This window comes from Daphnia carinata, chromosome 9, assembly GCF_022539665.2.
Source record: "Daphnia carinata strain CSIRO-1 chromosome 9, CSIRO_AGI_Dcar_HiC_V3, whole genome shotgun sequence".
NCBI lineage: Eukaryota > Metazoa > Arthropoda > Branchiopoda > Diplostraca > Daphniidae > Daphnia > Daphnia carinata.
In genome coordinates this window covers 8467700-8489436 of record NC_081339.1, presented here as the reverse complement: position 1 = coordinate 8489436, position 21737 = coordinate 8467700, and the positions used below count along the sequence as shown (strand labels likewise).

The window sequence follows — 21737 nt, the reverse complement described above, 5'->3', positions numbered from 1 at the left end:
CACAATTCTAAGGTTTCTTTGCTACACAAAATGGCCTACAGTATTTTACGGCTATACTAGCCTACGCTAAGGCCTTCCATTGTCGATTTGAAACGTTCTTTGGAAAACTCCATTTGATTGCCTTAAATGAAATTATTCGATGTTTTATTACCATAACATATGAAGGTAAATGCAGGCTCATGAACGTTTTGAGAATTCGATTTTCTTAGTGGAACATGTTCGTACGATATTATTGTCACCTGAACACAATTGAAAATAAGGTTGTGCTGCACCGCCTGTTACAGAATAAATCATTTGATATTATCTTGAAATCTTTTTAATTTACCAAGTTTATCTATATTTTTTTCCAAGAATTTACAAGATAATTGACATTTTTCTTTGTTCTTAAAACAGCCACCTAAAGCGTGCGTTAAAATGTTTACCAAAATTTGCGGGGTTCAATCTCGTAAATGTTGTAACTCATCGGATTACTCGTAAGGGCTCCGAATATTTCCAAGTAGAGGCAAAAAATGTATGGCTTATGCTACGGATACTGATTCAATCTAGATTTATGGTTCAAACACCGGAATGAACTATGAGAATACAACCAAAAAATAATGTGTGCATTAGAGAAGTTGTAAGAACCACACGGTATGTCTAAAACAATTGTACTTGTTTAGACAGTTGTATCCGAAACATCCGCACAAATTAGTAAGTTAAATTTTATGATGAATTTATGTGTTAAGTTGAATTTATGTGTATTAAGTTATAATATCAGTTTAAATTTTATTTTTCAATATCATCCCTATTATAAAGAATTTCATGATATGTATATCCAAAACCGTTTAGAAACGCAGGAGAACGTCATTCTATTTTAGCGTTAGCATGGACACACTCAACAAATGACTGGATAATACTACAACATCTTAAATTTGGCCCGGGTGATCGAAATCGATTGTTGAGAAGACATTGTCCGGAATGCTCCATTGTAGATTTCTAGTCTGAACGTACAGTACAGTCTCTCTACGTCCAAATAATATTTATTTAACAACAGGTCCCAACGAGATTCGAACTGGTGATCTCCTATTTACAAGGCACGCGCTTTGCCATCTATGCCATGGAAACCATTAAAACCATCCCACCCCCCAAATCGTAATAACAAAAACGTTCTATTTAAATTTATACACATTTGCGACGGAATCACTAGAGCCCGACGAACGACAAAAAAAACTGATCGTTTCAAATTTTGAAGCTTCCGTCAGGCTATACATAATGAACTCTTAATGATATTCTATTATCTCCTGCTAATTCTCCAGCACGGGGATCCCTTTATCCGAATTTATTTAGGAAATGTACGCAAGTTACTGATTAATGTACATTCCATCCCACATCTATGCAAAATTGGTTCAATTGTTACAAACAGAATAAAAATCACTACCAAAAATGTAACGAGCTCGGCACATACTGAGGATTAAAGTTCTACTTCTAAAATATATCTTCCCAGAATGTTGCTTTCGCGATCCAAAATAGTTAGCCGAGAGACCAAACACGAATGTAATCGACCAACATGTGACTGTCTTCCGGATTGCGGGTCCAAGTTGGATACCATTGGTTCCTCGCCTCCCAGAAAGGTTTCATCTGCACGGTGTCTGCCGTGCTCCACGGCTTAGGAGTTGCCACTCCTTGATCATTGTAATTGAGGCAGCGATCAGGAAAGTAGTCACCACCAGCCGCCACCTTGAAGATGAAATGGAACTATCCAATATGAAAAATTTCACGTTAGTTTTGTTCAATTGATTTTTTTTTTCGTTTTGCAGAAGATGTTGATTGAAATTCACAAACCCGTTTGTCGAAAGGTGCCATGATTGTGCCGTTTTGCCAAATGTTTGTACCGCTGGAACCTCCCAATTTCCAGAAACCGCCAGCTGGAGGACATACGGCCCCGATCGCTTCACCATCTATGAGTAAAACGATGCCAGTCGGTAGCCAGCGCAAACCGTAAGTATGAAACTCAGTTGCAAACGAGCCGTTTGTTAGAAACCTGATATGTAGTTCAATGAAGATATTCCAACCAGAGTGAAATTATTGCAGAAAACAAGTAGGATAAATAAAAACAAAAAAGACAAACTTACTTTGACCACCTGGTTTTGGCGTACTTGTCTGCCATATTGCTTGGACCCCAATGCAAAGTGGAATTGGCTCGTCGGTTACCGCTTATGTATCCATCACACTGCATTTTGTCATTTCCACGGATCTCAACCATATCGATTTCACCCGATCTCGGCCAATCTCCGTAATCATTATCAGTCGGTAACATCCACAAAGCTTCAAAAGCGCACAGCAAAAGCAAATAAAAATTCATTGAATTAAAAAATGAAAAACGAAAGACTTAATACATGGCCAAAGCCAATCTCCTCGCGAGAGTTTTGCTCGAATTTCAACAGTTCCGTAAGTGAAACTGAAAGAATTAATGGTTCTTATCCTTGCCGACTGGATCGGGTTAATGATGTCTCCATTAAGCCCACCTTTCCTGAATGATTTCAAGATACAATTCAAGATGTAAGTATATGGAACACAACGTTTGTAAAGAGAAAACTGCAAACCTGAGGCAGCTGCTGGTAAAGTTCTCGGGGCCGATAAAGTTGCATCCTTCTGCTGTTAAATTAAGCGTGCCATTGTACAAGAACGATTCGCTAAACCGGTCCGCCGTGAACGTTGGAACAATATGTAATATGCCGTCTTTGACATAGCTTTGATTCAAAAAATAATAATAACATTTCTTTGACACCCAACTCGAACAACAATGGACGTGTTAAACGATCAATATACGCACCTATTTTCAGTACGGTTCGTGTAGTACTGAAATTGACTCTGGCCACCACGCCAGGCCGTGATCAAATGCTGCCAAGTTGACGTGTTGAAAGTGTCGAAATTGTCTTCAAAAATCAGCGTGGGTACCGCTGTGGCTACCGAAATTTGATTCGAGAAGAGTGAAAACAACAGTATCAGCACGGTGGTCCGAAGTAAAGCAGAGGCTGGCGTTCTATTGGATTGCAGAGCCATTACGACGCTTGCGAGAGGTACGACGAGCTTTGTAACACTGGTTTCCCTACCGGCTTTTTATACGCTATTTTCCGATTTTCGTGCAGTATCTGGAGTTCAATCACGAAGCAGGTTTATTATGAAAACACTGTCATAACTTTGCCTGTTGGTCAGCCAGTACGACATAAAATTCTTGTCAATAGGCTTGGTAAGGCCATATTTCCTATTGCGTTTTAAACGGGTCGTAATAGCCCTCCTAGCTTATATATTGTTATTAAATAGCGTGACAATGCTTAATATCCCAGCAACTTGCCCGTTCTTTTTTTTCCACAGTACTGAATTATTGAGAAAACACATGGCAACAGACAGGCTGCATTAACGTCGACGCACACCTGTCTATCACTGATGCTACTTGAACATGGTTGCAATGACCTAAGTAAACTGTACTCTCATAATAATCGTATGAACCATTATAACACGCCTGCTGCAGTGTGTCGCACGTCCACATGCGAACGCCCGGGACCATAGGAGACACCCATTACAGGAGATGCTAACTGTTTAGCACACAATTTGTGGGGGGGGGGGGGGGGGTTCGTGGGCTGGGCACGGAACTAGCAAGATTTAGTGTTCTTTTTTGTGGCTTTGGGTTAGAAAATGGGAACCAATTTTTTCTCTTTCTTCAATCGAAAACTTATGCAGCCAATGACAGATAAATTGAGAATGCATTTAGAAATAAGCCTCGCCTGGAGAATAATGTTTTACCTTATAACTATGATATTTCCTACCCCATAAGGGGAATTGTTTATAAATTGGAGATACTTTGCGGGTAACTCTGAAGACCCACTAGGACTGGATGGAAGTCCAATTATTAATAAATAAAACAAAGACAAAAAACTGATTTTAAATTTTGTTTGTAATTAACTGACAGAACAGTAAATTAACATTAAATTGCTTCAATGTTTTTTTTGTAATCAACTGACAGAACAGTGAATTACCATTAAGACAATCCGAACGAGAACCACAACAAAAGTACAAAAAAAACAGGAAAGAAATAGGAAAGAAAAATGGACGCAAAATGGAAGAAAAACGGATGAAAAAGGGAAGAAAAAGATGCACATTTCCATCGAAAAACTTTGTCCTGTAGGGCATGGTTTTCAATAGACCTAAAAGAGAAAAACAAAAAACACTGTTAGATTGAATTGAATAATGAAGATTTAAGTTGAAACAAGCAGAAACAAAAATGGAGCATACCTGCCTGTATACAAATAAGCTTCAAAGGTTTATCCGTTAGAATTCAAAAATTTACATTATCAACGTGGCTGTTTCATATATCCAGCAAAAAAGAGGAGGAGGGGATTACGGATGGACAGGACTTCTGGCGAGACGGTTGGCAATAGGAGTGAGCGGATTTTTTAAACCATTCTCACCCCATTTCAACCAAAACGTTTCAGCCAATTTCAGCCAAAACTTAAAGTTATCTTTGACTATTTACTGTATTTAACTGGAAAACTGTTTAACATCCAACTATTGTTACACCACATTCATTGTATATGACAGTGGGCAAAGATTCTCATAAGGCTCCGTTTCACCGATTGCGGGTGTTTTCTAGTTTTCAACTCAAGAACTCATCCAACCTGTTTCATCCAAAGAGCTATCTCCCACCAACACAACGTGATAAGGCAAATCGCCAAGGATTCCTTACGTAAGCCTAAAAAGGCTCTCGTGAATATGCAACTGGTATTTCATCAACTAGCAGGAAGTTACTTACAGCTTTTTTACCGCCAACTCGCAGACCGTATAGATTCAGCCACTATAGCTACAAGAATCACGTTACGGGTTTTATTTTGTTGCGGACGCAATGACACAGTGATTAAAGGAAAATGATGCGAGCTTGCCTTTGTATACAGATGTTTCAACATAATTTTGCGGCGACGTGCACCATTTTCTGCCGGTTCACCGCAAACCGGCTGGGTTATACGTGACGGAAGGCAATCACGCACGCACACACCCCATCTAGGAGTGGACTCCTACAGCCACGAACGCACTAAATGAGAAAGAATAAACAAGTTTCGCTACATGGCTTTCTTCGTTTATCGATTTGAATTGAAACATTTTTATCGCCCATGTTGGAGATGTCATATAGAATTAGGTTTCCCTGTCCCTAGATCTTTGTGCCATAAGCTGGTGAGTTCATCCAGTTGGAAATGCGAGGAAAACAAGTTGTAGATTATTATTAGTTAACTAACTCACTTGCTCTTTGACAATAGTTTGGAATTGCAAGTCATGAAATGAGTTAGCACTAAAATGAATCGATTTCATAACTTACAGGCAAGGCCGATCGTGTGGTACAAAGTCGCATAATGCATCCAATGTTTTTGAATGCCAAGTAATGAAGAAAGGAGAGGCGTGTTGATTTGTCCTCCTTTCTGAAGTTCCGCACCCTGCCTGTCGTTTTCGAAAAACTCAGTTAGCAACGAAGACCAGTAAAAAATCCAAAAAAATCCGTCTCGAAATACCAAACGGTTTCATATACCTTTTACAAGGTTCCAGAATCACGTGGAACACAACGAGTCCCATTTTATACCAGTATAATGAATTTCACGAAAAGGCGATGAAAGAATAATTTACTGCGGACTTGAACTATTTAAGATTAACCTTTAATTAATTTGGAGCCTTTCTTCAAGCGCACCTCATTCGCCTTGTTTCGCTTAACTACTTGGGGTGAATCCGCTGCTGCACGCAGCCTTCGTTCTTCCTCCAAATGTATTTCATCTTTGTTTAGGCCAGGGTATTGCATTAACTATTCGTTTTAACTGTTTATTTTATTATAATTATTTTTTTATTAGCATGCCAGCTCAACAGTCACCTATACACAGTGATAGCTCGCTTTGGATTGATGCACTGCGTTGCCACTATCATTATTACGATAAAACTTGCCAAGCGCCAACAACTGCAACAAAGCCAGCCGGTTGCCAAAAGCTATGAAGCCGTTTCCAAACGCTTTTCTTCATCACATTGCAGAGGCTGCAGCCGCCGTGGCCGGAAGCAATGAAAGTTTCGAAGGAGGAAATGCTGCCCTTTTTTTTTATAAAGGCACCAATGTTCTATAGTTAATTGCATATCAGTGGTTTGAAAAAATTTTTCCAAATGAGTAGTGACTGAAATTTTTTAGGATGCGTTCATCGGCGCCGCGTTCAGCTGCACCGATCGTTGGTACCGTCAAGAGCAAAAAAAACAAAAATTTGTTTGTGGGAATTGACGGCCAATGTCTCGTGAGTATGCAACAACAACAACAAATCTTGGATGTAGCAACTGGTAGCAAGCGGAAATTCCATTTTTCTTTCTTTTACGTTTGACGACATTAACTAATTCACGACAATATTATATACGCCCGCGCTTCTATCGCAACCCACAAAACTGTCAAAGAGTTTCCGTCACTATTTTTTTAACATTTAGTTGTTAGCATCACTCTCTCTTTCTTTCACTTTCGGTTCTTATTACCTGGTTTATTTAGTTTAGCTTGTGATTTTCACTTTTTTCCTTTTTCTCTAATGTAGTTTCTTCCATCAGAAAGCCAAGGCGTTGATGAAATCCTTCGAAATCGATCGACAGGATTGGGTACAATGCTTTGGTTTTTTGTAATATCTTTCTTCGTCCTCACCTATAGCGTACTAATCGCTGGACTGAAACGTCTTGCGGAAAAAAGGGGTAAAAAAAGGTGATAATGCTTTGTTGTCATGGCCTTGAAATTCCGTTGCAAGTATTATCATGTAATGGTCAATAGAAAAGTTCCATCTTATTGGATCTGCTGCATGATGAGCCAAATTATGAAGATGTAGCTGGCACCATGTATCCCTGATGTTCAATGGCAGAGATGGGTTTATTCTAAAACTTGTATATATGCTAAATAGAGGTCTTAATTTTTTTAGTTAAGTAGATAGGTCATTAATCATCGAAATATCTCTCTGCTTCTCGAAGTCCATAAGAGTTATTCAAATTAAGGCCCGTACAGAAAGATAATGCCATTTTCTTAGTCAGGAGGATAAACCATGTGTGTATGTCTAAGTAATCTAAAAAAAAAAAGCAATAAAATAATAGGCAGGTTAAAATTAAATCCAATATGCTTGCTCTGGGCTTGCATAACATGTAAAGATGAAAACTTAATTACATTTATAATTTTTTTTAATGAAGGATATTCCGTCGTGATGGATGACAATGGAAACCGTTCTCTGTGCTTCGATGAATTTTGCAAGGGAATCGAAGAAAGCGGCGTCAAGGTACTTTATTTTAATACCTAATATGAATTATTAGAAGCTAAAAAAAAATCATAATTTTTGGATTCATTTATTATTAAACGAATGAATAGACCGAGGACGGTTGTCGCGCTCTTTTTGACGCTTTCGACAAGGACCGCTCCGGTTCTGTTTGCATCAACGAATTTCTTAAAGCCATTCGGGTTCGCTGAGTACCATCTTTTGTTTTTACCAGTTTCTTTTAATAGGCCTACGTAAAAAAAAAATGTTTTTGGCTTTCTTCTCCAGCCTCCCATGTCGGATGGACGCAAAAGGGTTATCGCCGATGCGTTCAAAAACTTAGATCGAACTGGCGATGGTGTGGTCACTCTGGAAGATTTAAACGGCGTCTATAATGTCAAACACAATCCCAGATATTTGAGGTCAGTTTTGAAAAAAATAATAATAAAATTTGCTGTCATATCTTTAATTAAAATAAATTTTTTTTCTCCTTTCTAAAACAGTGGGGAGGAAACAGAAGAGCAAATTCTCAAGAAGTTCCTGGCTAACTTTGAGTCAAACGGTTCTATTGATGGAATGGTAAATCGTTGATTTATTTATCACGTGTTTGCAATTAACTAAATCCTTATTTTACACATAGGTAACATATGATGACTTCCTAGATTATTACGCTGGAGTCAGTTCGTTAATCGATCATGATGCATATTTTGATTTGATGATGAGGCAGGCATGGAAAATGTAATGTTTTTATTCTCGCACCTTATCGAAGAATCAGCAAAGCATTCGATAAAGCAAGGATCTTAATGACTGCGGATTTTGCTTCCGCCACCTTTTTCCACGCATCTATTTCCTTCCAACAGTTTTTTTTATCTTATTTGCAAATTGTCTCTGGTTCATTTGTTTTGGCATCGCAGATGCAAAACGCACACCTATTTCAATATTGGATTTACCACTGCCTATTTTTCCTAATTGCCTATTGCCCCGACCTTACGAGCTAAATCGAACAAAGTTTGCATTTCTTTGGTCACTTGATATGCTAACGGACACGATAAACGCACCCGTATTCGGAATGAAAAATGTAATACCACATACATTCTTGGACACCTATCTTATGCTAACTAAAAAGACTGGCATTTGCATATCGCTTCGTCATTATTATAATCTAAACAAATAAACTATCCACAGGGAATTTTCATGTTTTTATTTAGGCTATTACACCACTACTTGCCTACGTAGCATAGCATGTAGCCAATCAACAAGAATAATCTTAAAGATGAAGATGTTTGATGATAGAGATGACCTATAATCTGACAGCTTACGTTGCCCACTAATTCCGCTACTGAAATTGATTGTTCCGGGGCGTCGACTCTTGGATTTGACTGGAGTTAAATCATATCGCGTATAATAATTCTTGGTGTAGATTACACGTGCAACGTGGTCGGAGCTGATTCAAAATTACTTCGGACCAACATTGAAACACAAAAGCAGCAGGGAGATCGATATCTAGACAGAATGGCTGCGTAACGTGACTCATTTTTTCTGCATTCATTTTTTCATTGCATCTCATTCTTTTCTACAGCGTTCGACCGCGTCTGACGGTATGCAATCTCCATCCAACAATTTCAAGGCAGCCTGAGGGTCTCTATTACTATGACATGACTATGGCATGTTGCATACTATTGTCTTCGTGCATTGACAGACTTCGAATGTTGCTGATGTAGGAGGGAATCCACTTTTAGTTTAACTTGTGTTTTCAGTATACAATTATTTTCTTCATTAATCTAAGGAATATCACGTAGGTAACATGCTTTGGGATCCCTGGCAGTCTTATGCAAATGCTGTATGCAGGTGAATTACTATTTTTGGTCCTTAAATTTAAGTTTAACTTTTTCAGTGTCACAAATTTAACTTGACGCGTCCTCTTTTTACACTTTAGAAACCTCAAACAGTAGAACAATAGCCTCTGCCAACCTCGTTTGCAGTCCTGAAGAGTAGTCAGTTGTATGTTACGGAAAAAGTTTGAACTAGAATTTTTTTTGTATTCAACTCAATGAAACATAATTGGAACAACACATTACAAATTTCTTGTTCGATTACGTGATATATAAAAGGAACAAAAAAAAAGGAAGTAAAGAAAGGTAAATGTAAAAAATCAGTTCAGTGTCCAAACAGGATTGAACAAAATGTAATATTGATTCAATTTAAAAAAGCTCCCCAAGCAACATAACATCCCCCTACCAACTCAAGTGAAAAGCTATAATTACTGAGAAATATCTGAAAAATCCTAAAGTGTTTGAAGACATTTTTCGTCCTCGCACAAGGCGCAATTAGGAAATCCGAAAAATAACGGGATATTCAACTTCGCTTAAGCCAACTGCAAAAACGTGGTGAATATTTCGGAAGTAATATCGCGCTAAATTAGAGACTTGGTCAGAGGACTTCATGAATTTGTTGCCTCAACGAGTCCAGTATTTTTTCCACTTGTCTCTTAAGCTCATCCTCTATATTGGCCAGCGTTCTTCTTTGAAAACGCTGAAAAGCTTCTTCAGCGTCGATGTCTTCAGCTATTGGAACTTTAGGTTGGCCATGATTTTCCAAGTCTGATAGAAATTTGCGTATACCTGTGAAAGCCACGCGCATCAACCCCATTCGCACCTCGTACTTATGAAAAATCGATTCCACCCCGTGAATCGCTTCATCAACTCTTTCTTGTGTTAACTGGTTTCCTGCCGTTTGTTGAGGAATGATTAAAGTCATGGCGGCGGTAATGTCAAAAACCCATTTGTGTCCTTTTCCTTCCTTATCCCCAATTCCAGAAATCAATTCGTTCAACTTCTCTTTAACGAAAACCTGGGATGTTTCGAGTCCGTAAAGTTCGTTAAATTGGATCAGCCTCTTTCGAATTTCGGTCATGTTTTTGGCGAGGCATGTCTGTATGTCTCCATGTACATTTTTAAAAAACTCTTGTAAAAGATAATGGATTTTATTTTCCAATTCAATTCCCGCACTAGTCCCACCTGATGCAGCTTCACTATCTCTGTCTATTTGGCGTCCGCGTTGTCGTTTCCATCTCTCCTTACCATCGGCCAATCGAATTGTCCCTCTGAAGTCAGCATTTTCAGTCGAACCATATAATTTGAAAATGGTTTTCATCGTGTCCATGGGTTCTGCTTTTCCCATGGTACTCCTTAGCCTTTGACGAAACAAATTTGACCAGGTAAAGTTGTTGTGCGTCATGATGGTCGTTATGGCGTACAAAATGTCTGATGCTCCTCCCATCAATAATAAATTCTGGCTCAGTCTAAAGGGTAGTAATTTTTCGTAAATCAAGAAAACTCCAGCACCAATTGAAGCGATACCAACAGCACCGACCAAAATTGCTGTCAGGTATGTTTTCCATGACGTTTCTCGATCCTTTGTGTCAATGACGTGATTGAATGCTGTGTGATCGAAGGCATAGAGTTCCGTAGAAATGTTCTTGGTGTTTGGAATCTTTCGAATATCCATTTCTATAAGGTCAAGAAAAACTTCGGATTTTATCCCCTTGCGAGCATAAACAGCTTGGCGGCTTTTCAGAAACTTCCGGACACATTCACGCTCGTCTTCATCTTCAATGTCTTTAGTTCCTTCCTCGATGAGTTTTGCATCTTCCGTCACTCGAGCACCAGAGATGACATGGGCAGCCATCAGATCGCCAAGCATATCTCGATAGGGTTTCAATGGTAGCAAATTGATGGCTTTCAAACAATTGGGATCTTTGTCAGTCTTTAGCCTTAGCCATTGACGTTTGACTATTTCAGCGATGAAATTTCTGCCAATCACACGCATGACAGGTTCTTCATAAGCCGGACATGCGGGATAGCTGAATTTTTGGTAGTTGGACGACAATTTGCCGTATGAATCAATGATTTTCTGATCAACTAGTGCATTCCAAACGCCATCCTGCTCGCTAGCACGAGTTATGTTGACTTGTTGCAAATTATTCTTCCCCAATGAGTCAGAAAATGTCAATTCGTTACTTTTTTTTTCTAGTGTATCGAGATTAAGCTCTGCAATTCGATTGAATTCAAAATTCTCCTTTCTTTGACAGTACTCATCGCCAAGTTGGTCAATAACGTACTTTTGGGAACATGATTTTCTTTTGCTCCAATAAGTGATTCATGTTGTCGTAAATTGGATTGTACAGCACGTTTAGACAGTTTTGATCGAAAGAATTCAATCCAAACTCGATTTTGATCCGTTTTTCTCGTTCCAGTTTTTTGCTTTTTGGTTGGCTTGGTTCGACATCGCATTCGGATTCCAACATGATGACGCATTTCATTTTAGAGCATAATCCATCTTTCACCGCCTCTAGGGCACGTGCCTTCTTCAGCTTCTTCCAAAACAACTTTCTCGTACAAGGGATCACTTTTTCTTTTTTCAGTTTTTTCTCGATCTCCTCCTCAGTGAAGTTCTCTCCAAAGACGGGCACTAATTTTTCTAACAGTTTCGGGATTCCGTATTCGTTGGCTACTTGCTGAACGATGGCGTCCCTATTAGGGATGTTGTTGAGCTGGCAAGCGATACACTTCTTTTTGACCAGCGATCGAAAGAGTTCGTCCGCTCTAGCGGGACTGATTTTGTGGCGTTTAGGTTCACCATTTAATTTTGTTTCATGTCCAAAAAAATCGAAATGTAACGGAGGTTCTTTCTGTACGAATGTTTCAAGTTTTTTCAATGCTCTTTTTGCTATGCCAAGCTTTTCGGGGGCATCTCGCCCAGCTTCCCTCAGATTGGAGGCTGAGCAATAGTGAGTGCCAAGTAAGGCCCGGACGGAACCGAGGAAATATTCGAGGATTTTCACCACATTATTTTTTTGCTGTTTATAGGCATCGACGACGCAGAACGATGGAGTTTGCTCAGGCGCTACATGGGCAACTCTGCGATAAAAGGATAAGTGCATGTCTATGTGATTGTTCAAAATAGTCTCGCACGTTTGCAGCTTTTGAATGAAATCTGTTTTGTTGTCTTTAAAATCTTCTTGAATCAAAACGAAAGCAAAGTAGTAGTGAGCAGCAGGATAAAGATCACCGTCCTTTGAATCAATGATTTGTTTCAGAATTTCATGTGCCACCGACAATTTTTGGGATTTCAACTTTTTTTTTGTAACTTTTTTGACTAGACTAACATTTTTTGACTTTTGCATAGCCAAATGTTTGACCATGGCAAGAGAACGAATTGGGGTCATCCAATTAGTGTCTGTCGTTTTCAATTCTGCTAATCTAGTTTCAACACAAAAATCCGGATAATCGGCCAACGTTGATTTGCTTGACCCAGCTTGAACTAATTGGTCGCCATTTCTGTCAAGCCATAAAGCCCATTTGTCGAGCTCACTGTCGAAAATTGTTTTAATTTCCTGATCGTCACATTTTTGCTTTTTCAGTTTTTCTTTCAGATTAAGGTAAAAAGGAATCCAATCTGCCATAAATCCAGTTTCGAGTTGCATTTTACCCGAATTTATCTTTAAACAGGACATTCGTAGGCTTTCTTGCCAGTTACGCTCTTCTTTCATGCTTAGCCATTTTTCGATACCCCATTTTTTTCCTGTAGGCGCTTGTTGGTACAAGAGGAAGATTCCGCTTCCAGGAGCTCCATTCCTAGCTGTACGCCCCATCGCTTGCTCTTCAATCCGTTCGTTTTTCGGCAAAAAAGTCAGACAGATATGGAGGCCTCCGTTTTCTCTTAATTTTTCGCTTATTTTGATATCCGTGCCTCTGCCCGCCAAGTTAGTGGCAATGATCACATGACCAATTTCAAGCGATTTCCCTTCAAAAACAAACTTCTCAAAATCACGTGTATAGCAATGGATGTGGTTGTCATTGACCTCCGATTTCACAGCGTTTTTCAGATAATTGTGAACAATATTCACATCTTTGATTGATTGACATAAGATGACGAGAGAACGAGCTTTAGCTTGATCTTCAGGAAGAATAATCTGTCGTGCTTCTTTGACAATAGCACGGAGCCAGTAGTCTTTTGATTTAAAGACTTTCGTCGGTTTACGATAAAAGCGTTTTTGGAAAGCTGTTGGAATATTAAACTGAGTGCTCTCGTACCGTGCTTTCATGAATTCTCGCTCGCTTTCGGATCCTAAAGTTCCCGAGACACCTTCTATCTTTTTGTAAGATTTGACGTAACTTGCGTTGAAAATAAAAATAGCCTTTAGAGTTTGGGACGTCAACTTGCAGCCTTCCTTGAGCTGAATAAACTGATGCAATGCTCCGTCCCATTGCGATGAGATCTGATCCATCCCCGTGTCTTGGTCGATGATAATCACTTGAGGATTGGAATCTGGGCTGGTGTCTGTTCGGTCTTGATCGACGACATAGTCCTCGTCACGTTGTAGTTCCAATGCTTTTATGGCATTGTCTATCCAAGTGTCAACATGGAGTTCGACAAATGGCATCAAATGCGTAGGTATTTGAATATTCCGTTTGCGTTGCGCCACGTTACGGAGATAAAAAATAATCTTGGGATCCATTTCGGGTTGAAATTTGATGTTTTCAATATCGTTTTCCATCAACAAACGACCCTCTGAGTCGATGACATTTGTTTCAATTAAATGGTACCATAGATCATTCTTTTCCGATGGTTTGTCTTTCAGGGAATCGGAAATGGACTCCAAATTGTCTTTAGTTATAGCACCATACAGGTCATGGAGAACAGCAAATTTAACTGATTCTCGTACTGCTAGCTTATCCAAACCGATTGAAGAGCTGCGTATCTTCTCCCAAATGAAAACGTAAAGAGATTCGAGCATTTCCATGCCAGGGATGTCGTGCGACAGGTAGAGCGCAATGTTGCCGCGATCGAGCAACATGCAATCGACTTCATCGATAATGACAAGGTCCATAGTGCGGTCCCCACGGATGTTTTGATCGTAGCATTTATCCAGTAAATAATCTCGTTGAAAATTGGCCAATTGTCCATAAACGACTGCTGCGTTATAGGCTTGGGTTCGTTCATCTACCCATGGGCTGCAATTGTTTGCCACACTGACATTGAAATATTCGTAAAGATCACGCAGTCCACCATCAGCAACCGACAGTGTAGAATCACGACGAGCCAGCACTTCATTACTTGTAATAACATCGATTTTCCTTTTCGTTTTATCTCCGTTTCGGCAAAGAGCATATGCGATTGCGACACCAGTGACGATGAGGGATTTGCCTTCACCGGTTGACACTTGTGCTAACGTGTTTTTGTATTCAGACATCGCAGTTTCAGAGCTGTCTTTGGTTTCACCTGTTAGCAATGTCATAATCGCCACTCTCTGAGTGTCCCGTAGTCGGAATATTTTGTCTCCTGTCTTTGTACATTTTTTTTGTACGGCGTAATCGTAGACAAAGACAAAATCCGCTGACTGATTCCTGCTTCCATTACCATCCGTCAGCTCTAAACCATTATCGCGCCATTGTTTGATCAATGCCTTTATTTCTGTTTCCTTGTCAGAATCTTTCATTTGGTCTGGTCTTGTTTTAGATTTTTCTACTTTCTTTTTTACGTCACGCAACTTAGCAAGATTATACATTGACCGATCTTCATTTTCCATCTCGGTTATGATAAGGTCAGTGTTTCTTTCCTCGTATTTTTGGCTAGGATTCGCTTCCGGATGTAGGGCATTTTTCAAATGAAAAACGGCCGTCTTCAAGTCCTGATACGTATTCAATATGTCGTCACAAACATTTACTTTGTTTTCGAATTCGAGTTCCAGTAACATGTAAACGGCCTTGTTCCTGAGTTTTTTTATCTCCTTTGGAGTACTCGAATCAGTGATGAGCAACCGATTGACTTCTTTTTCCCACATTTTGCTTCTTAAATGGTGATACCAATCGCTGAGAGGCAATAGTTGGAGCTCTGGCAACTGCTGTCTTGTGATTCCGCAGTTTTGTTCGAAATCCTTTGCTATTAATTTTATGAGGCGCAATAAGTTAGGTGGCTGTAACGCAGCACAGCTGTCGGATGTGGTAACCAATTTGCGTAATAGAGCCACAACGGATGGTATTTTATTGGCTATTGTAAGCACGCAATTTTTTAGATCATCGAGGATACTAATATTAGTCTTCATAAAATTAGAATCATCCATATCTGTAGAAATAATAGCATCTTCCGGAGGATTATACATGTATCTATACAAATTAGAATTAATCCTAATATTATCTTGCGTAAACCGATCGCAAATTTCAAACATTAAAAAATCGCATTTCCAGTTGACGAGCAAAGAGTTTTTTTTAACGATATTCAAGTAGACGATGGGACTCATATTTCGACGGTTGTGTTCGTCTATCCATTCAGCCAACTGGCAGAAATCGGCTGGATGTTTTTTTAAATCGTTTAGAATATTTTCATTTCGTTGGCAATGTTCGAGAAACAACTGAAACAATTTATCCGGTGTATCACCGTTTTCAGGGTTGAGCTTCTTCATTGAAGCGATGACTTGTTTGTTAGCGCCGTGATTTTTAAGAGAATCCAAAAATGTGTTGAAGTCGTTACTTTGGATGGGCGTACGTTCAAACAGTTCAGCGTCATCTATCTTACAGAAACGTTCCATTACTATATTTGGTAACAGCGCTTGAAATTCTCCATTTCCGTTGTGGAGAATATAGAACTTCTTGACACCGTTAAGATTCAATGTTTCCTCGTACTTGAATGATGATGATTGATCGTTGAATATGTGGATGACCATATTATAAATATACGCTAGTATTTCAAGTTCAGCTGATTCCACTGGATTTGATGGTTTCATAACAAATTTTGCGTATTCCTCAAATAAATCCTCAAACTCTGTTGCACTCGGCCAGTTGAATTCACTTTGCTCGCTGTTCGTCCGTCGGAATCTGAAATAAGCACATTTCACATCATTGGCGACGGGACAATCTAATACATCGCTCTTTTGTACACGTAGTACAAACTGCTTGATGAAGCCCGAAACTTTCTCCTTGTTTTTCTTATTGCAGATGAATGTAGCGAGAGAATGGCGAAGCCTTGCTATATGCTCGTCGTCTAAATTATACACCCCATTTGAATTCACTAGGCCCAAAATGCTGTGCAAGGCGCTATTGACGCCGCTCGTTGTTGGAAGCACATCGAAGTATCCAAAGTCAAAAAGCGATTTTTGACAGAAATCAACTGGGCGACATCTAACTGACCATCGGTCGACTAAGGAACGAGAAGTGTCTGAAACGCCGTGCACGTCCAGTTTCTCTTTTAATGCCGGTTTCACAAAACTCATCGAACCAATGTTGTCAACGCCCCGACTGCATTGCGTCGTTAATTGATAAAGCTGAATTTCTTTGTCTTCCATTTGGCTGACTAGAAAATCGACATTGTCTGTCAATTGTTCTTCCGCCTCCAAGATGCTGGATAACTTTATCTGGTAGCGTTGTATTATCTGCTTGCGCTCTTCCACTTGGATTACGTGCTGTGCGAGACTTTGGCGAACGATGGCCTTCTGTTTCGTGGCATTTTCTACAGTCGATTGCAGTGGCTGGATATGGCCTTTTGCGGTTAGACCACGGTAAGCAATTGACAGATAAACATACCTACGACGATGCAGTTGTTTGGCGTAGTAATTATCAGACTTATCTTGCTGTTTTGAAGGTTTCATGTGGCTGCCTTCTACTTTAAGGCTAACATCATTTTCGAAGCCGATGTATTGACCTGTCAGATTTTGGTTTGCAGATGCCTCGGATGTGTCTATCCTGTGGATGAAACCAACGTCGCCTACCGGTGTTCCCGTGACGCCATCAGAACCCATTGCTTGGTAGACACCCATCCGCACAGCCTTTGGTTGACCATTATCCTTACCGACGACAGGAACCCTGGATTCTATTGAAAACGAGTCTTTTCTGGTGATGAATTCAAAAGTAATGGTGCCTCCGTATCCACCTTGTCCGATGCTGCTTCCTGTTGATTGCCATTTATAGTAAGCGACCGATAACAGTTTTTAATTTATGAAGAAAATGTATGGTTAATACCTTGGCAGGAGATGAGTGTGTGCCGTTTTGTTTTGGACTGATAGTACGAGACGGTAATCTTACTTCCATCTTTCGCAGTGCCGTCGATGAAAAAATTACCAGGATTGTCTGGTTGCACATCTTTACCAGATGTTCGATTTTCAACTGGCAACAACTCGTTTAGCGTCGTCAGAACTGTTTTAACTGCATCGCCTGAAGCTGTGTCTTCCGTTTGTTCTCCCGTTCTGAATGTCGACATGGAAGGAAACACTTGATTGAAATATTCTTTGGACCATTTATGAACTTCTTCTTCTCGTTGGCTTTCCCCATTACCGCCATTCTGCCCGTCACCTCCTTTGCCGCCATCAGAAATAACCTTCCATCGTTTGGCGTTGAGCATTTCGTTGCAAATGATGTGTACGTTGCCGCCGCTCGTACCCGGTCGACTAGGTTTTCCTGCGTAAAATTGAAATATGTGAATTTTTGAAATAGTTTTAAAGTTTCTAGTGTTGTTTGATATATTACCGTTTTTGCCCGAGACATCCCAGCAGAAGCAGAAATCATCAACAGAACTATTAGCCTCCATCGGCTCCGTAGGTCCTTCTGTGTTTTGCATTAAAAAAACAATCGAATTAAAATCAGAATAAACAAAAAAAAAACAATAATTACCTTTCGCTTCGATGCTATGTTTCTGGCCATCCCGACAGACTTCGTTGTCTACGAAAATTTTATCAGCAACGATTCCCACGTTCGTTCCGTACCAGATTTCATTCTCCAGGTGGCAATCGACGTAAACAGATGACAGTCCGACAATCTGAATTTCTTGCACTTCGGGATTTTTTTCCTTCAGTCGTTTCATTTCGTCAATAACTTTGCTGACAAAGACAAAGGTGCCTTTAATGAATATTATTTTTCTACCATATTCGTCTTTGACTTCGATCGTCGTTTTAGGTAACAGGAATACCTTGCACGTCTCTTTGACCAAGACTTGCACTTTAGGCATCCATTCTTTTTCTGGTTTTAGCTGATTCAACCAACTTGCTGATTCATTTACAGTCGCATCCCTGCTACTTGCAAAGATCTTCACCAGTTGGTTGATCAAGTCTTTCCCGTTTGCGCCATCAAAGCCCTTTGCGTCTTTTCGCATGAAGTTTTCCTCCAAAAGATTTTGAATTCTTGGGTATTCACTGGCGTCTCGAAATAGCGCATTTAATGTGCGAATAAGTTCCTGGTTTCTCTTGACATCAATTTGGTCTTTAGTGACATCATCTAGACACTTGGAAAAGACTTTGTCAATGCAAGACGCTTTAAATTGTTTGAAATAAACGGAGACAAGAACCGAGAAACGCGGCGTGTTTTTGAAAAGATCCACCTGATTGAGTATTAGCTGTAAATATTGACATCCTGCGTCACACAGATTTGTCAGTTGGCACGTCGCTTCATTTAGTTTGAGGCCAATATCTACGAATGAATTCACGGAATTCAATTCTTTCAATAAAGTAGGCATTTCGATGCTGATATCGATTGTTTCATCATTTAGGTAATCAAAGGCCTTTCGTAAACCCTCTCTCAGCCACATTTCCAATACGACTTTAACATATTGCCTCTCGACCAAAGTCGATTCCAGACAAGAAATTTGTCTATCCACAAACGACTCGATGTGTTTAACGGCATCTTCGTGCATTTTCGGTTTGGCGTCTGCCTGAATCCAATTTCTGATGTGTACAATGACCTCATCGCTGTTGTTAAGCGACTGGGATGTTGGGGTATTACAGCTTTCAGTGGAATTGTTCTCGTCCATCGTCGTTGGAAACTTATTTAAACAAAAACTGAGTTAAATAACAGAAAAACAGGGATGCCAATTCAAGTGTCAACATACTCGTAGCCGTCGGCAAATGAACTATGAAGGCGTTGTCAAATTCGCTAAAGGCGATTGCGTATGCGAAACCATACGCGAATTTCACCATAAAAGTTAAACCATAAATTAATAAATTAAAAATGAAATACAGATATGGCTACGGCCAACATTATGGAACCATTACTTAATAAAATCGACTGCAAAGAAGGAAATTAAAAACCAGAACATTAAAATTTAAATCCCAAACAATGGTAAAAAGCGACGCCGCAGACCATCCGGTGATAACAAGCAACAGATCTAACAGTGCACATATACAGCACAGAGCTTGCACGTCATGTTGTGTGGATCTAACGGCCCACTATACAGCCCTAATTAACAACTAACTCACAATTTGAAAAATGTTGCTTACCATATCCATGGCTTTTTCTTTTCACTTAGGATCCAAATGGACGGATTTTTAAGATGTTAAATTTCAATATGTAAAAATTAGTCACATTCAGCTTTGTACTTCAACCACTGTTTGTTTCGCAATCATGGGTTGCGTTCAGAATGAGAACAAGCTTCTGCTTTCGACTGCTGTTGAAACGCCACTGGCAGCTTGGTTCTTGGACCTTGAAACTTGAGTGTAGAGATGTCGTAGGAACTTGAGATCAAGTGGGTTTTGTCTAAATGGGCTCGCTATGTTTACTTAATTTTTGTTGCGGCAAAATCAGATAGACTACGTCTTATATCCTGCTCTTGTTGCGGAAAAGACGTAGAACGAAACACAAAACAACGAACACTTTTAAATTCCTGTATTTTAGGCCTTGCCTAACGACGTTCGTTTCGCAAAACGTCTCGTCACACTCTGCTAACTCGTCACATTTCGACTCCAAAACCAGGGGGTAAAACGGGGGGTTAGGAATACAGGTCTTTTAGTGATTTTTATTTATATTTCCTTATTAGCTTCTAAGTTATTAAGGGAGCTACTCTAATAATTCATAATGGTTGGGCTAAACAATAAATGTACATGGATGCCAACTAGCCCACGGCTAGCAGGAAGACAAAACGCTCCAGGGCTAAACGTTAGCATTTCGCCATTTCGCAACACTCTTCGCATCGCAATAAATAAACGGAGTGGGCATTAAAAAGAGTTGTTTTCGACCTGCGGCAAAATACAGTGTCATTCGGATCGTAGCATCAGCAAAATATATTTTAGGGCCGACCTTTTACCCTAGGCAAACTATTCTTTTATCCAGACTTGCCGCGCCGATCAATTTTCCGATCGCGATCTCCGATCCGATCTTTTGCAATCCGATCAAACTGCGAATTCTTTTATCATTTTTGTGCTTTTTTACACTGTTTCGCGAAAATAGGGAAGAAAACAACACAAAAACGGAATTAAATTTATGTTCAGCGATAGGTGTTTAATGTTTCCCCGAAAGCGCAGTAAAGAAAGGGTTCATAAATCGTTGAAAAAGAAAAAAAATGTATTTTTTCGTTTAGTTCACACAAGACTGCTAGAAACACAAAATGTAAACAACCGTTGTCAAATGGCTTCCCAAGTTTGCTTGAAGTTCGCTCCCCCAATAGGGGGGGGGGGGGATTTTTTATTACCAATTTTGTTCAATCATCTACTCAAGCTATTGGTTTTCTTCAGCTCATTATACACACTGTAGTCATCGTTACTTGAAACAGTCCCAGCATTTTTCTAGAAAAATGATTAAATAACCGGTATCGCTACGGCCACCATTATGAAAACAAACTATGCCAACAATTCTAGACGAGCACTTTACTCGAAATCGAGAAAATTCAAAGTCATTTATTATTATTATTTTTTTTGTTCATTTTGCCCAGCCAGAATTGGTGGGTTTTTGTGTGGCAATGGCTTGCCTTTTAAATGTTTTTTTTTTTTACATAAAAAAGAATTATTATTTAATGAAATCCACTTCAAAAAAGAATATGAAAATCAGCATTGTAAAAAAAACAAGTTCCAAACGATTGGTAAAACGCGATGCGGCAAACCATTTGGTGATAAGTAATAGTACACGTACAGAGCATGCACGTGAGTTGTTTCTTGGATCTAACAGTCTACTATACAACCCAAATTAACAACCAACTCACAATTTAAAATGTCGCTTACCAAGTCCACGATTTTTTGTTTTAAATTAACATCCAAATACACTGAGATTTAAGTTGTTGAATTTCAGTTCTTATAAGTTAGTCACGTTAAGCTTTGTACTTCAACTACTGTATATGTTTGTTTCGTCATGGGTTGTGTTCAGAATACGCTTCTGCTGTTGGAACGTCACTGGCAGCCTGGTTTCCTCACCTTGAAGTCAAGGTGTAGGGTTGTCATAGGAACTTGAGATCGGTTGGATTTTATCGAAATGGATATGTACTTTTACTTATTTTTTATCACGAGAAAATCAGATAGCCTACGTCTTATTCTTATATTACGTCTCATATACACTCTTTTTATCGCAATAGAGAAACTGTGCGAAAATCGACAGGAGTTGTTTTTGATGTGCGGCAAAATACAGTGCCATTCGGATCGTAGCGTTAGCAAAGTGTATCTTAGAAGGACAGACTTTTTACCCTAGGCAAACATTTCTTTTATCTCTGTTTTTA

The 21737-nt window shown here is 39.5% G+C and overlaps 4 protein-coding genes across 4 annotated transcripts in view; 2 read left to right on the top strand and 2 right to left on the bottom strand.

The window, feature by feature from the left end:
• The window catches only part of LOC130700698 (coiled-coil-helix-coiled-coil-helix domain-containing protein 2-like), a 62456-nt gene extending 41958 nt beyond the window's left edge, over positions 1-20498 (top strand). The window contains exon 5 of the mRNA XM_059496829.1: positions 20486-20498. The gene's annotated coding sequence lies outside the window, so the exon portion shown is untranslated. The remainder of the gene's footprint in view (positions 1-20485) is intronic.
• LOC130700694 (beta-1,3-glucan-binding protein-like) lies at positions 1453-3064 on the bottom strand. Its single transcript, XM_057522679.2, has 6 exons — positions 2813-3064; positions 2583-2729; positions 2376-2509; positions 2112-2304; positions 1822-2020; positions 1453-1734 (listed from the first exon to the last, which is right to left on the bottom strand). The coding sequence occupies exons 1-6, from the start codon at positions 3040-3042 to the stop codon at positions 1510-1512; spliced, it is 1128 nt and encodes a 375-aa protein (XP_057378662.1). The 5' UTR covers positions 3043-3064; the 3' UTR covers positions 1453-1509.
• Positions 7223-8047, top strand: LOC130700699 (calcyphosin-like protein). Its single transcript, XM_057522687.2, has 5 exons — positions 7223-7298; positions 7388-7477; positions 7563-7696; positions 7778-7853; positions 7915-8047. Exons 1-5 carry the CDS (start codon positions 7227-7229, stop codon positions 8014-8016), a joined length of 474 nt encoding a protein of 157 aa, XP_057378670.1. The 5' UTR covers positions 7223-7226; the 3' UTR covers positions 8017-8047.
• The window catches only part of LOC132088280 (uncharacterized), a 45153-nt gene continuing 32801 nt past the window's right edge, over positions 9386-21737 (bottom strand). Inside the window, exon 2 of the mRNA XM_059496825.1 lies at positions 9386-11242. Coding sequence (XP_059352808.1) covers positions 9705-11102 — 1398 coding nt within the window. The 5' untranslated portion in view covers positions 11103-11242 and the 3' untranslated portion in view covers positions 9386-9704. The remainder of the gene's footprint in view (positions 11243-21737) is intronic.

What these genes read in the sequence shown, in the direction of transcription:
- LOC130700694 (XM_057522679.2), bottom strand. Translation starts at nt 3,042, where the DNA reads ATGGCTCTGCAATCCAATAGAACGCCAGCCTCTGCTTTACTTCGGACC. An exon ending in TTTACCAGCAGCTGCCTCAG is followed by an intron (nt 2,510 to 2,582) that starts GTTTGCAGTTTT and finishes GAAATCATTCAG; the next exon opens with GAAAGGTGGGCTTAATGGAG. An exon ending in GCCAAAACCAGGTGGTCAAA is followed by an intron (nt 2,021 to 2,111) that starts GTAAGTTTGTCT and finishes ACTACATATCAG; the next exon opens with GTTTCTAACAAACGGCTCGT.
- LOC130700699 (XM_057522687.2), top strand. Translation starts at nt 7,227, where the DNA reads ATGGATGACAATGGAAACCGTTCTCTGTGCTTCGATGAATTTTGCAAG. An exon ending in TCGAAGAAAGCGGCGTCAAG is followed by an intron (nt 7,299 to 7,387) that starts GTACTTTATTTT and finishes ACGAATGAATAG; the next exon opens with ACCGAGGACGGTTGTCGCGC. An exon ending in ACGGTTCTATTGATGGAATG is followed by an intron (nt 7,854 to 7,914) that starts GTAAATCGTTGA and finishes TTTTACACATAG; the next exon opens with GTAACATATGATGACTTCCT.